Source organism: the organism of the source record quoted next, unplaced genomic scaffold, assembly GCF_019419815.1.
Source record: "Pyrus x bretschneideri cultivar Hongxiangsu unplaced genomic scaffold, Pyrus_bretschneideri_v1 Contig2, whole genome shotgun sequence".
NCBI classification, from domain to species: domain Eukaryota; kingdom Viridiplantae; phylum Streptophyta; class Magnoliopsida; order Rosales; family Rosaceae; genus Pyrus; species Pyrus x bretschneideri.
Genome location: NW_025999501.1, coordinates 4,656,823 through 4,671,959, shown reverse-complemented (window position 1 = coordinate 4,671,959; position 15,137 = coordinate 4,656,823). Strand labels below are relative to the sequence as shown.

General features: G+C 36.7%; 1 protein-coding gene across 2 annotated transcripts; it reads right to left on the bottom strand.

The window, feature by feature from the left end:
• Window positions 1-8,969: 8,969 nt before the first annotated feature.
• LOC103962639 (pyridoxine/pyridoxamine 5'-phosphate oxidase 1, chloroplastic) lies at window positions 8,970-14,820 on the bottom strand. 2 transcript variants are annotated; one of them, XM_009375385.3, is made up of 14 exons: window positions 14,463-14,816; window positions 14,163-14,360; window positions 14,019-14,057; window positions 13,517-13,684; window positions 13,305-13,410; window positions 12,623-12,786; window positions 12,232-12,474; window positions 12,042-12,130; window positions 11,780-11,830; window positions 11,579-11,669; window positions 11,233-11,337; window positions 9,825-9,895; window positions 9,509-9,604; window positions 8,970-9,270 (listed from the first exon to the last, which is right to left on the bottom strand). In XM_009375385.3, the coding sequence occupies exons 1-14, from the start codon at window positions 14,601-14,603 to the stop codon at window positions 9,204-9,206; spliced, it is 1,629 nt and encodes a 542-aa protein (XP_009373660.3). In that variant the 5' UTR covers window positions 14,604-14,816; the 3' UTR covers window positions 8,970-9,203. The 2 variants fall into 2 exon arrangements, with proteins under 2 accessions (XP_009373660.3, XP_048439088.1); XM_048583131.1 differs by lacking the exon at window positions 13,517-13,684 and having other exon boundaries at window positions 14,463-14,820.
• Between the last annotated feature and the right edge of the window lie 317 nt (window positions 14,821-15,137).

The window sequence follows — 15,137 nt, the reverse complement described above, 5'->3', positions numbered from 1 at the left end:
TTTGTGTTAAGCACATTCATTGCTGAACTAAGCACGAGGTCAACCACTAAAGTTCTTTTTGCACCACTTGATTAAGTTTTGCCCTATACTTTCTAACCAATCTTACTTTATTTTTGTTTTTATGGTTTGTCCACCATGCTCTTCTTGATCGGACCTGTTCCATAACCCTAATTAGTAAAGCTCTTAAGAACAATCAATTAAAGGTTATAGTTTTACACCGTCGATGACGCTTAGTCTTATAAGCACATGAAGAGGAACTCACTCTGATATGAAATTCAGTCTCAACACTACTAATATGGACATATATATATGTGCGGGGTGAATAAAAAAATAATCTCAAAAATTTTCGAGCGACACGTAGAATTTTGAACAAGAAGGATTTTCCACGTGCATTTAATGAATAATAACGGCTCATCAAGGAAGAGCCAAGGGTGATTTTTATGGAATTTATTCAAATTCCCCTTATCATTCCCTTGTTGATTTTATTCAATAAGGTAATCTCCAAAACTTCCTGTTTAATTAGGGAATAATTACCATGATAATTGCAAGATTCACATAATATCTTGCAATAATTCACCTGATACCACCATATATGTCCGACCATTCTCCACCCAAAGGGCCAGCCACCTTCCTATAAATACACCACTTATTTCATTAAAATGCTAAGTTATATGCTACCGACAAACTCCTAAATACATTCTTTTTAGAATTCTAACTTTGGCATTGGAGATTCTTCGGCCAAAGCCCTTTTCCCCCTCCCCCCAATTCATCGTGGGCATGGGAGGCTTTTGGTCATAATCAAAGGTGTTATTATTTTGCAAATGCATTTTCATCAAAGAAAGTGACAGTAGAAATTTACATCCACATGCGGTGTGTTGGCAGATAGAAATTATAAGACGGAGTCTAGAACCAAATAGTATCTTAAACATCCGACTGCTACTTTTGCAATACCTTCGAGGAGTTGGTTCTTAACTAAGTTTATTAAACGTGAGTTAGATGAGTTTGTGACTAATATTAAAGATCCAAAGTACTAAGTAAAAGTATGGCAATCTAATTTTGGAGTATCATGTCCGCTAGGGTTTTACTAAGATAACTTAAGCTATTCAACTAGGAGTGTTCCCGAGAGGCTTCCAGTTGTAAATTACTTTCAATATAATAAGACTTGAACTCTGGATCCGGTCATGGAGTTGATAATTTAATTTTAATAAGATTAAAGGGTATGCTCTTTTAGAATATTTAAGAATGCGTTTGCCGACATCTTACCTGAACAACAACTAGGTTATTTATTGATTTGAATGACAGTTAAACTAATATTTATATATTATTAAAATTAATAGGGGTTGGTACAAAATTTAAACTTATAATGCTTGAATTTACAGCTTGCTCATTGTGGTATTTTTTAAAATGGTAAATTTTAGTTTATTATTTTCAAGTTTTGTGGTTTTTAATATTTGATACATGAAATTTTTTTTTATCCCAGATCATACTTTAAGGCTTAATTTTGAAACAGTTTTATACATCCGTTAGTCTGATTGTTAAGTCTCCAGTTTACTGATAAGGTCGCACCTATATGGACAAACGTCACGTGTTATTAAGGGTTCATGTGAAAATTAAAAATTGAATTTTTTTTTTTTTTTTTGGTCATCTTCTACCTCCCTCGAACTTCCCTTCCTCCTCTATCCCTCCATTCTCTCCTCTGCACCAACCCACCAAACCCTCATCTCCTCTCCTCTTCGACTCGTCATACATCCACCATTCCCCCTCCATCTTCGACTCCACCCATCCACCCACCCACCCAACCCTCCTCTTCTCTTCAACGGCCTTCATGAGCTCGAACCTCCGACCCCTATCTACCTGATTTAACAGCAGTGGAGAGCCACAGGGTGCTAACCAAAACTACAACCCCTTCGCCGCCGATCTTCTGGATCCCAGAGCTCCTCCGATTGCAACTGGTTCTGGTGTCTTCTCCAAAAAAACCCCAAGAACCACCTCACCTCCTCCTACCACCCTTCGATCTCTTCCTCTCCTCTGCCAGCAACATCCAAATCAACAACACCACCTTCTTCCGTTTCGTCTTGTCGACGTCACAGACTCTCGACAGCTACCAAGAACAACATCTCCCCTCTCATCCCGTACGGAAATCCCACTTCCCCAAATCCAATTGATTTTACAACCACCCAATTTCCCAAATTTTCAAATTGAATCAGAAAAATAAAATTAAAATTAAAAATTTTGAGTTCCTTGAGCTGCTTTAATGGCATCGTCGGAAAACATGGCGAGCATGATGGCGTTGGCTTTCCGGCCCAACACCTTCGCCTACTTCTGGATCTCCGACGCCTTTGCTCGGGACACCAAAACCCTCACCATGACCCTCCAAAAGCCCTCTCCAGCAACACGAAATATTTGACCCACAAGACATTGGAGTCTGGAAGCCATGGAAAAAACAGATTTATTGGGAGAGATGAAGTGGGTTTTGGCGAGGTTCTGGAGATGTAGCGGCGGTGAGGGAGGGGGTGGCAGCTGCGAAGAACAAGGAGGTTGGAGATCTCATAGCGCCTTGGAACGTATTGGGTCTTGACGAAGGTTCCAGCTCCAAAAATGGCAATCTTGGTGCCATTTTCAGAACTCAAATACAGCTTTTTTTTTTATCTGCTTTTCTTGAAAATCTAGCAAATGGGATAGAGCCAAATTTTTTGTCTTTGGCGATAAGGAAAGTGGCTGAGATGATTTTGGGAAGATGGTAAGGAGTTAGGCTTGGGTGGGTGGAGTCAAAGATGGAGGGGGAAGGGTGGATGTATGACGAGTCGAAGAGGAGAGGTGAGGAGGGTTTGGTGGGTTGGTGCAGAGGAGAGAATGGAGGGATAAAGGAGGAAGGGAAGGTCGGGGAGGTAGAAGACGACTAAAATTTTATTTTTATTTTTTGAATTTTTAATTTTCACAAGATGCCCAGTTATATAGGTGTCACATCATCAGTTAATAGAGACTTAACAACCAGACTAACGAATGTATGAGTTTGTCCCAAAATTAACACTTTAGATATGATTCTAGGACGAAAAAAACTTTATATACCAAATGTTGAAAACCACGAAATTTAACGATAGTAAACTGAGATTTATCCTTTTAAAATTGTCTCTATCTAATCAGTAGTTAAGAGCTCCTTATTCGCATGTTGAAGTTTTAGTATCAAAGTGTGCATGCATGGCTGCATGGAAGCAATTAATGCAATACGTTCTAATTACAGATATATGATTGTATCTAAAAAATTACATATAATTAAAGGAAAATTAATGAAAATGACTTTGAAAATTTTGAGTTTTAACGATAAGGAAAAAATAAAGAGTAAAGTGAATAGTACAAGGATTGATTTTTTAGTGTAAAAATATGATTTTTCGTTAAAGTGAACAGTACCATAAGCTTTTCGTTAAAGTTCTCTGTAATTAATGATTAAAATCAAGAAGAAAGCTATCAAGTAATTTACATACTTTCTCTATAGTTAATCTATATCCAAGTGAAGACTTAAGACCTCAGCCAGAAATTAGGTTTACATCAAAACATAAAATTTGTTTGTATTTGATTGTTGTGCCCACACAATTTAAAAGAGAATTGGATAAACATCTATTCCCTCACTTGGAGTTTGGATTTGGTTTCCACATCTTACTATTTAGCAGCAGCATATGTCATGTTTGGTTTGGACACTGTTTGTCACTTAAGAGGTTACTATTTTATACAAAAATGAATAGGAAAAACCCTGAGACATCTATCTCTATTCACGTGCAACATGTATATATAAAAAGGTGAACGCTAAGACACAGACAGTGGCCAAACATGGTGGAAGCCAAATCCAAACTCCAAAGTGAAGGAATGGATGTTTAACCAATTTTCTTTGAAATTCTGTGGGCATATGTAACGATCAAATACAAACTATGTTTTGATGTAAACCTAATTTCTGGCTGAGGTCTTCAGTCTTCACTTGGATGTAGATTGAGAATCTCCTTCATAAATTATTGGAAACCAACCTGTCGAATTCACATTTTACTTGATCTTCAGTTTTTACTGAAGAAAATCCTTATACTACAGGAATTTGAGGAATTTTATTATAGAAATAGTATATAAGTGACTTGATTTCAGACAAACAAAATATAAATGACTTGATAGTTTTCTTCTTCTTTTTTTCCACTTGATAGTTTTCTTCTGGCTTTTAATTAATTTGCAAGAATTAATCATATGTAACTATTTTAGTTACAATTTTATGTAATTAGAACACATTTCTTGCAAGCACCCATACCCATGCATACACTTTGATACTAAAACTTCAATATACGGAGGAGCTCTTAACTACTGATTAGATCGAGACTACTTAAGAAAAAACCTCCGCACGGATGACTTATTTAAACAAAGGAGCATAGAGCGAGTTGTTAATTCAAACGTTATAAGTTTAAATTTATCTCATGAATATGTACGTACACAAAGACTAATTGTAGAGATTTTTTTAGGTTAATGATGAAAAGAGAATCGAGTTGAAGGTATGTTGAGAGTTATTTGAACGGTACATCAACCTATTGAATGTGAACATAAAATGTCAGTATCGTCGCTGAATGAGTGCATTTTTGACGCAATGAGTGGTGCATAATTATTTCGAGAGTCTACTAAACAATGTGATTGATCTAAATATGCATTTGATAAGTCATTTGTGGGTATTCGTACTCAATAATGTACTTTTGAAGGAGGTTCAAGCACCATTTAAAGTAGGGATTTTCCAAAAAGCAAAAGGGTTATTATCTATTAGGGGTTAAACTTCAGTTATATTTCTCTCACAAGAGATTGTGGAAGAAGCAAGAAAGTGTGGAGTGACATCCTGCAATAATTCACAAGCATTTGTACACAATGTCACTAAATATAATTCCAAAAAAGACCAAGCCAAGTCAAATTGTTCACTGTTAATATTCCTATATTGCTCATCAAAAAGGTCATAATACATGGGAAAATAAACAATATATATGTGTGTGTAATTATATATATAGTGATCATTTTTGTGAACACATGATATATTTACACTAAAGGAGAGGGGTAGGTTTAGCCTCACAATGGATTAGTAATAATGTGGTTCAAATTCACTTTTAGCGAAAATTGAACCTAAGACCTCTCGTTTACAAGTGAAGATGAATACCCCTTGAGGTAGAGAAGGTCGGGGTATGTAGCAATCTCTCATATATTCAAGAAACAATAGGGGGTCGGGGGTCCTCCCCCTCCCCTCCCCTCTCTTCAATTCTTTTGTTTTGTGTTTGATGAGGGGCACCCTCATATAATTTGGTATTGGAGATAAGATTGAACCCCACTTTGGATGTCATGGTTTGTACATTCAAAAAGGTATTTGAAGGGAAAAGTTTCAACTCCTTGGAAAGCTCAAGAAATGGTAGTACCTATCCACAAAATCCACAAAATCCACACATTCCACAACCCATCAATCATGATTTAAGCTATTGGCCACTACCATCCATCTCGATTCTATTTGGCTTTCCATATATTAATCATAAAAACCATTCAATTCTCATTAATTTTTACTGTGGTAAATCTTACTAAGTTTGAAAATGTGGTATAAATATGTAGTGAAATTATTATAATACTTGTGTTCAAGGCTCCAATATAATTTTTTTATCAAAAGGGGAGGAGGGGTTTCAATTTAGATAATTTTTTTTTACGGTTCAAAGAAGAAATACCACCAAACTAAGAGTGAGTTCATATTAAGACTTAGAGGTTGTTCGGGATTAGCATAGGAAACACTTTTATTCACAAGTGCTTCTACTTGAAGTTCCTTTATTAAGATTACGTCAAATTTTTTTTATTGAAAATCCAAGTTATTCATGAAAGAAAACACTTTTTATGACCATAGGCACATTTAAGTTTTTACAGTCAAATGTAACATAAGCACTTTCAATTGTTAGAAAGCATTTTTAGCTTCTCTAAAAACAAGATTGGCCATTGTTATTCATTCACTTTTGTCTAACAACAATTCTTAGAAGCATATAGCAAAAACTCATCAAAATACAAGTGCTTGCATATTGATTTGGCTAACATCTTTTTTGAAAATAACAAATGAGAGATAGATGTTTTAAAGAACACACTAAAGACTATGTTTGGGGGGGATTCTTAAAGGATTGAGGCCAATACAGTATGGCATGGACTATAAAATGTTAGACAGAGGAGATTAGAAATGTCCTTCATGAGCATTCAACATTACAAGAACATGTGAGAGAGATTTGGAAATGACTACTTGAAATAAGTCGTTTACAAGTCATCATACATGTCTTCTATTCATTATATAATACATTTCTAATCTCTTTTCGTGTTTCATTTTGTACGCGGAAAATAATTTATGAAATCATTTCCGATGTTCCTCAATCAAACATGGCCTAAAACAATTCTTTTTGCCCCAAAAGGCACTGAAAAATGCTTAAAAAACGCTTCATAAAGTTCATAAAAAATTCCCAACTAGATGAAAGGGATTATCCATATCCCATAGGTGCTTGCTTACACACAATTATCATTCTCGGCAATTCGAATTCCAATCAACTGGTTAAGGACGTGGCCACTGGCATTGCAAATGGACCAATTGGATCAACATAAATGGGTCACTGGAGGAGGGATTCTCTCTTACAACTTGTAACACTGCGCGACAACCGTTTAATGGAACGACGGATATACTATTTGAATACGTAACTATCATGTATGTCTTCGGTATTGCCACTAAAACAACATATTAATTGCAAGACAGTTTCTCTCTTGCCCATGGGATCATTAACAGTGACGTTCTCGTGGGGTCAAATGGTCTTCAAATAGGTCCATCTTGTAGCCTTAATCAAACTTTTCAAAGGGCGGTTCGATGAGTTTGACGAGATAGATTTGCCAACTTGTGGAATATATTAGATGAGGCCCAGGCCTTTTTAGATGCATGATTTGAAAGAGAGGGAGGGAATCTTCTAATCATTTCTCCTCTAGAATGCTTTTTAAATATTTCCCTACCTCTACTTCTTTGGGATCTTTCTCATATTTTGGCGATGTGTAACATGCCACTTGAACGATAAACCTTTTATCTCCGAGATATATCCTCTTGTGTATACAACCGGTTGCAGCATAGTCTCTTTTTTGTTTTTGGGTTGGACTAAGGGCAAATTGTCACTAGAGTCATAATCTCCTTTGATATGAGCGGTGATATTCACACCTCCTTTTACATTCTACAAAAATTCCTCTCAAATTCTGATCGTGAGATCGAACGAATTAAAAAAGATCAAATGACATAATTTAACAAAGGATGTGTGAAATATAAAAGCGTGGATAACATCACCCTTGAACAGTTAGTTTTGGATTAGTTGAATGTATATACACGACAGCGAAAAATCCTATTTTGCTTCGGTCTATAACGTGCACAAGAACAATGGATAGTTGGATCTAACAAATAGTATGCTAGTGCATACTCTACGCCGGTACATATTAGAAAAGAAATGGTGAGTGGGGTGGTCACCTTCCATCAAATTGGCATTTGAAAGATAAAGAAGCGTCAGGCTTCAGTTTTTTCAGCTGGTCAAAAGAACCTTGAAAAGAAATTTGAGTTTGGAGTTTCTTTTTTGAATTTTTTTCACGGTGGATCCCAATTTGGTCATGAATAATGATCACACTACTACTACTACTACCACCCTAAAATCTAAGGAATATAATGAAGAAAAGGCCTACAAATTAAAGGCAGGAAGCTTTAAAGCATTTTTAAAGTGTTTACGCTTGGAAATGTCTCAATAATTCATTGTCCACTATTTCATGTTACATTCATGTACCCATAAAAGTTTCTGCCAAATAAGTCTCCAACTTTTGAAAAGCAAGAGTAAGTTAAATAATTGAGAAGAAGCATGCGTTAAACAAACATAAAACAAATAAAAAGTTCAGGATTTTAAGAAGGGTTTTAAAATTTCTGAGGAGCAAAAAGAACTTTGTTTTAATAATGGTGATATTCTGATTCTAAACTACATTAAGATGAGACGGCTAGATTGAGCCTGAGAAGCGGTAGGTTGAAGAGGAAGGTCCTAACCAACAGGGCTATCGACCGCTTGCAACAATTGTATTAATTATGCAGTTCCAACGTGCAAACTGAAGCTAGAAAGATTAAGACTCCAATTTAACCACTGTGTACTTGTAGATATCAAGGGCAAAATATTTGTTCGCCAATTATGAAAACAGTACAACTTTTTGATCCACTAACAAAAGCAATTTCTATCTTTGCATGCGACAAACTGTCACACTTCGAACTCCTACCACAGAAATGCGGCCAAGCCCGCATGAAGGGTGGCCGTGTCCAATGATGGCCACCACATATAAGCCTCGACAAACTTTTGTGAGGAGACAACAGAAAAGTTGAAACTCTCTCACAGTTTCTGTCGCCGCCCATGCTTGCCTTATCCTAGAATTGCTACATAAGACATGGTGGACGTAGTCCACCAACTTGCGCGAGAGCTCACAGTTCCAGTAACTCCGATGACAGTGACAATTTACCCTATACTTAAGTTCGAATCTCTTCTTTCCCCTTTGGCCTCCTTTATATGGAAAAAAAAAAAGGTTCCACCAAGCATTCGGATACCGTTCCTGCATTCAAGTGCAGGATCGCCCCTTTAATTTTCATGTAAAAGGAACAAAAAGTTGAGCTACGGCTTAAACTGATCCAAAGTTTACATGTACTATCAAGAGGAAACATGAACTTTAGCTAGGACTGGAAGATTTAGGGATTATCTGAAGAACATAAACTGAGCTGTTTCTTCCAATCATATTCATTGTTACAAAGAAAGTTTGCAATTGGGTGGCCGTTTTGACACTAAATGGCTGCCAAAGCAATGACATAATCTCAAAGATTTTGACACCAATTTCGATACTGACCCCGTAACAAATCTATTTCACTATCAAGGGAAGCACTATGCTAAATCATGGTATAACAATCCAAAAATATTCAATTGCATATGGATTTTGCATTGCAAGTGACAACTGACAAGCTATACTCCGTTGGCAAACAATTCTCCAACCCAAGTTTCATGTTTAATATATTCAAGCGTTCATGTTGGTTTCTAATATAAGGAGAACAATAATAAACTAACAGGGGTAGTAATTATGTAATATACAATACCCTGAATGATGGAACTTCACAATGAAGATGATGACAGTAGTTGTCATGGCGCCAACCGCTCAATTTTCCACACTTGTTGTCCATTGATCTCTTCAGGAGAATATCGCAGCCTATCAAGAAGAAAAAACATGAAAAATTTGAGCTACGTTCTGTTCCTTTCAGTAGCACATCAATATAGTTAACTCTTGTTCCATCACATCATTATTTAAAACAGAGCTAAGACAAATTCTTTTTGTAATTCCTTTGTCAGCCCATAACTGCTCCATGCATTTGTTACAGGCTATCTTTCGACACTCAAGCAAAAGAAATGGAAAAAGAACGAGCCATCATAAAGTGCATAGAAACCACCTGTCATGCAAACGAGATTTTTGGCCTTGCCAAAACTCAAACAGCTCTGGCTTAAGTCTGTATCCTCCCCAGTTTTTAGGTTTTGGAATTAAACTTCTGCACCAAGAAAAAACAAGTGGAATCTAATTTCAGAGTACATACATAGAATGCAAATTAGTTTCCAATCTATTTTTAGGTTGTTCGGACAGGAATCTAAACTTATTGCAAACAGCAGCACCTATGATCCATCCGGCACATAAGATGGTGATAGGGGACTGGAGCAAGCACAATTATAACTGAAAATTACATAAAGCTATTAGATATCTGTATTACTTACCCATCAGAGAATTTTTCTTCTAGTTCTTTGTATTGGTCATACAGAACATGCCTTCCGGGAACAACAGTGCTCTGGAATAAGAATATACCAATTGTTTATATTCCTTACAGAAAATTAATAGTATCAGTAAAATAGGGAGAGAAAATGGAATAATAGTACGAACAATAATCAAACTGTAAATCTTTCACCTTTTACTTCCCATAAATTGAATAATCTTTTCTACTTTTCAAGTAATTTTATAATATAGAGTTGGTTTGGTATTGCTGTGCTTTGAAAAAAAATTGCTTTTGCTGTGTTGTGAGAATAAGCTCATTTTTGCTGCTTCACGTTTTCAGTTTTTTTTCACCCAAAACTGTGAAAATAAGCTGTTTTTAAGTGTTTATTAAACACCGTTTTGAGCTCAGCTTTTTTTTGATACCCACTTTTTATAAAAGCATCTCAGTACCAAACCAGTACATAGTCTTGCTGATAGGTTTAAAATTCCACCAAACAACGAATCTACCACTGGCCATGCAATTACACTAATTTGGTTTGATAATGTAAGGTAAATTTATATTGGAAAATGGAAAACAAAAAATGAAGAAACTTACAGAAGAGTCTCGGTGAAAGAAGTTACTTACTCCCTTATTTAAATAATGTTGGAAAATTATTTCCTTACACCCCTTTTTCTCCTTCTGCACACCTGTGTTACAATTTGAATTGTTTGGATCATTTGATGAATTGGGTTTTTTTCTTTCTTTGTTTTGGGTTTTAATGAATTCAGTTGGAAGAATTGCCACCTAATTATGTTTTGGTTTTGAACTCAAATTTCTCCTACCCAAAAGGGAATCAAAGAAACATGAAGAGAGCAGCAGCAGAGAGACAAAATTTGCAGCCAAAATCGTTTTACATGCCTGCAAGTCTGTGAGATGTGGGTTAGCAGTGGAGGCAAAATGAGAGTTCTCCGTTTTGCCAATGTGAAACAGAAAGAGGTGGAATGGGTTAACAGATGGAAAGTGACTAATTTAGCCTTGTACGTGAGACTCACTGGGGAGCATATCGACGACGACTTAACAAAAATTTTAATTTGGGGCTCAATTCCTAACAGTTCTCACCACAATGGTTTAATTCCTAACTTATTTACGATAGGGGCTATCTTCCTAATTATTTATGTCCCTTGACTCTCCCTTAATTTTTTCAATCCAAGGGCCAGAAATATACAGGGTATGTAGGGGTAGATAATAGGTGCGAGGAAATTACTTCCCATATTATCAATTAAAACTTTATCACATATAACTTGCCGCTGATTCTCGAGGAAATTTTGCGAGCCTGAAAAATCTATATAAAAGTTATGCGGCAATCGAGAAAGAACGTGTCCTATCAAGAGTAGTGAATTCATTAATATAAGAGAAGATCGAGTGAGACAAACCTGCTTGCTAACTATTGCTCCAATCTGACTGCCTCGAGGACGGCTATGGAAGTATTGATCAGATTCCTCATCAGAAACTTTCTGCACAGACCCTTCCACTCTCACCTGTAAGCCAAAGATGGTGTTATGAGACAATCTTCATACATGCAGATCATCAAAACAGCAATCCTCATCCAGTTTTTTTTTTTTTTTTTTTTTTTTATGTCAATAGCTAAAATATTTAGTAGAAAGCTAGAAAGTACAAACCAATGTAAGGCCAAAACAAAAGTAGGTTGACCTATGCATACAAGCACTATAGGCTCCGTATTCTAAAAGCATTAGCCACAAAGTGAAAAACACAGTTTACCTGCCGATTCAGGCCATCCCAGTAGAAAAGAAGAGATGCACGAGGATTTTCAGACAATTCATGTGCCTTTCGACTTTCATAGTTCGTGTACCTGCACAAATTAATACCATTGAATTAAGAATATTATAAGCATTTTCATTAATAACATAATCTGCCTTGTTGATATATGTACAGCCTCAATAATAACAGATGGATACTAACCAGACAAAACCGTTCTTATCAAATCCTTTGAGCAATACCATTCGTGATGAGCTGTAGCAGAAACTAATTTATGTTAACTATAACAGGTTATAATACATGCATGAGAAAAATCATTTTAATATCCAAAACAAAAAATGCAGAGAACAAAACTTTAGGGACTATGGTGAAAGCAATAAAATAGCCATGTATAACATGTAAGCATATATGAAACATAAGTTACTATTGATAGAAGAGACATAGTAACATAGGAAACAGATATTACATTTTTCCATTCTTGGTAGCCGTTGACAATGCCATAGCATTTGGTTCCCTCAATCCAGCAGCCACTACATCGTCGAACCATTTGCGGAACTGTAAAATAATTAAGGGCTTACTGTAAAAATGAGGGGCACCTTTTGCAACTAAATCTGACATAATTGAAACCAGCTAGACTTAAGACGCTGAACCTGTACCTGATCAAAGGGGTCAGCCTCCACCTGTTCCTCAAGAAACTCAGGAGAAATATAGTTCTCTCTTAGAGCTGATATATCAACTTGTGGGGGCCTTCCAATACGGACACACATAGAAGTGCCTGGATATGGTGGAAGGCGAAGCTTATATTTATCGGCAATAGATGGTGGGACAAATCTACCACCCAGAAAATGGTGTGGACCAAAAAATTTCTTTGCACACAACTTTGGAGCAGTCAGAGAAACCTGGAAAGTAGCAAGTTTGCATCAACAGGATGGCTTATTGTATATAAAGAAATACACATGTACATATAAATAGATATAAATTTTAAAGACAAATCGCAAAGTACAATCATTTGTAGCCAAGATTAGGTTGAGAGCTACTACAACATACCAACATGTCAGGCTTAATGCCTTCGACACCACCACCTCCTTCAACATGCCACCCAGATGGAATGTCTACGGAGACAATAACAGAAGACTTTTCGCGAGTTTGATCATATTTATTTACACAAACAAGCTTTTGGATCAGGTTATCAAAGGGAGGCCTTGGGGAACCTGAAGTATTACAAAGTATTGCAGTTAGAGATATCATATAACCCAACCAAAAATAAACCACAATCATCAACAAGTTAAGAATCTCTAATCAGGATGATAATTATTGAGTGGTTAGATGTCAGGGTCCTGCATAAATAAAAAGGAGCGAAGACTGATAAATCATTTGTTGAGTTGAGATTTTGTCGAAGGACTATGGCTCATCTGAGAAAATTGAGCAGTCAGATTTAATCTTAGGTTCCTATGTAGTTGAGCAAATTTGGTATTTTCTATGACAATTTAGGATAGAAATAACAACCCAGACATTATCTTGCCAGAGAGCAGGGCAATGTAATCTTAGGTTCCACTGTTCATATGTTTAGAATGTTAAGGATGTAAAGTATTTCCGACTTATCATGTCAGTTCTTATACTTGGACAACAATTGAAGGAGAATCAGAGTGATTGTGTCAACAAAATTGTATTGGCATCCTCACTACATAGAGAAACGTCAATTTGCCTAAAATAAAAAAGTAGTAATTACCATGGAATGAGAAACCGAACATTGCATCTACAATAATGTCAAAGTCCTTTGACAAGTCCAACGGCAGATCTTCTACTGAGATGAAGGGGACTGACAGTGATTCCAGCTGCAAAATAATCATTATGAGACAAATCCAACAGCCCCCATATATACATGTATCTATAATATAACCCCACATTCAAGAGTTTTTAACTTTGAGTTGTATTCCATACTTGCGTAACAAGACCAGCATAAAGAGGCTTAGCAGTACGCTTTGGATAACAAACAGACAGCTTATAACCAAAGTGATACAGGTGACGAGCAGCCACGAGACCATCACCACCGTTGTTTCCAGGGCCACAAATCACAAGGACTCGATTATACTCACTTGGTTTATAGACCTGCCAAATATATTAAGAAACAAATATGAAGCACCATATAACCCAAATGCAGTTCCTCAGTCACTCCTAAATGAACATTTTTTTGCACCTAGTAGCGTTGCAGAATACCCGGATGAAATAATCTACATTGCATCTCTCAACAGAAAGTAAATAAGTAAATTAACGATTACAGTTCGGCTGGGTAAATGGGCATGATCATCAACAACAATACGAACAATCAAAATAGTGCAGAAAGCCCAAAAACAAGAGGCATACGAATATCCGAAAACAATGAGTTCACATTCAATTAATCACAAAATACATTGAAAACTGCTAGGAAAGTGAAAAGCTTTACCTCTGCAATGGAAGTGGCCACGCTCAAACCAGCCAATTCCTACAAAATTAACAAAAACCCAGAATTGGGATTGTCAGTAAATGACTATGAACCCAACCCATCATACAAAAATTACTTTAAAAAGGAAAAGGGAGAGTGACTGACCATTAACTGGTCGACGCTGAAGCCGAGAGGACCCATGAGGATCTCATCGATCTCAGCAGCTTCACGCTGCGTCAGGTAGGATATATCCTCCGGATTCTGCATGCTGGGTACTGCGCCTACAGACCCAACTCCCGCTGCGCTGCTGGGGTTCGAACAAAACGCATGAATTGCAGGGCTCAGCACTGGTTGAAGAAAGGCCTGGAAATTTAACGATACAGATATAAATTTACTGAATTGTTGGTTCTAGAGAGAGAGAGAGAGAGAGAGACAGAGGGACAGACAGAGAAGTAAGAAGCTTACGGAGACATTGGAGAGAGGGTTGTAGAAAGAGGTGGAAGCGTTCGAAATGGGATTGGAAGTGAGTGATTGGGTAACTAACCCAAATTGGGTTAGGAAGATGACACGTGTCATTATTCTGGTTTTGCGTGCCAATGACAACATTGGACTGCAACCGCGACCGCGCCTGCGAGCAAAGCTTGTTTTCTTGGCAGAACTTCAACCACTTCTTCTTCAAGCTCTTGCTGGTGAGAGGAGAGAGTGTGCGTGCGAGTGTCGGGTTTTAGGGGCACAACATCTCTGAAATGACACATAGTTAACGGAAATAACCTAATATCTTAAACAAACCCTTGCTTTTGCCCCTTGGATCAGCGACAATCCCTCTTCTTTCCTCCTAGTGGTTGCTCAAACTCGAATCCTTGAATGTTGTAATTTTAAAGGACTTATAAATAGTAAGTTCGACATTTCATGCTTTTTGTCAACGATTGCGAGATCATCAGAGTGATGGGATTTTTCCTACGGTGCCTTTTAGTTCTTGTGAACGTAATCTTTTATGTCAGTTGGATTTCAATTATTTGTGGCTAAGCAATTATACTGTATTATTGAAAAGTTTGTAATTATGAAATTATAGTGTTTCTTTTAGCGTTCGTGGCTTGAATATTGAGTTCTTAGTTATAGTTGTGTAATTTTAGAGTCAAA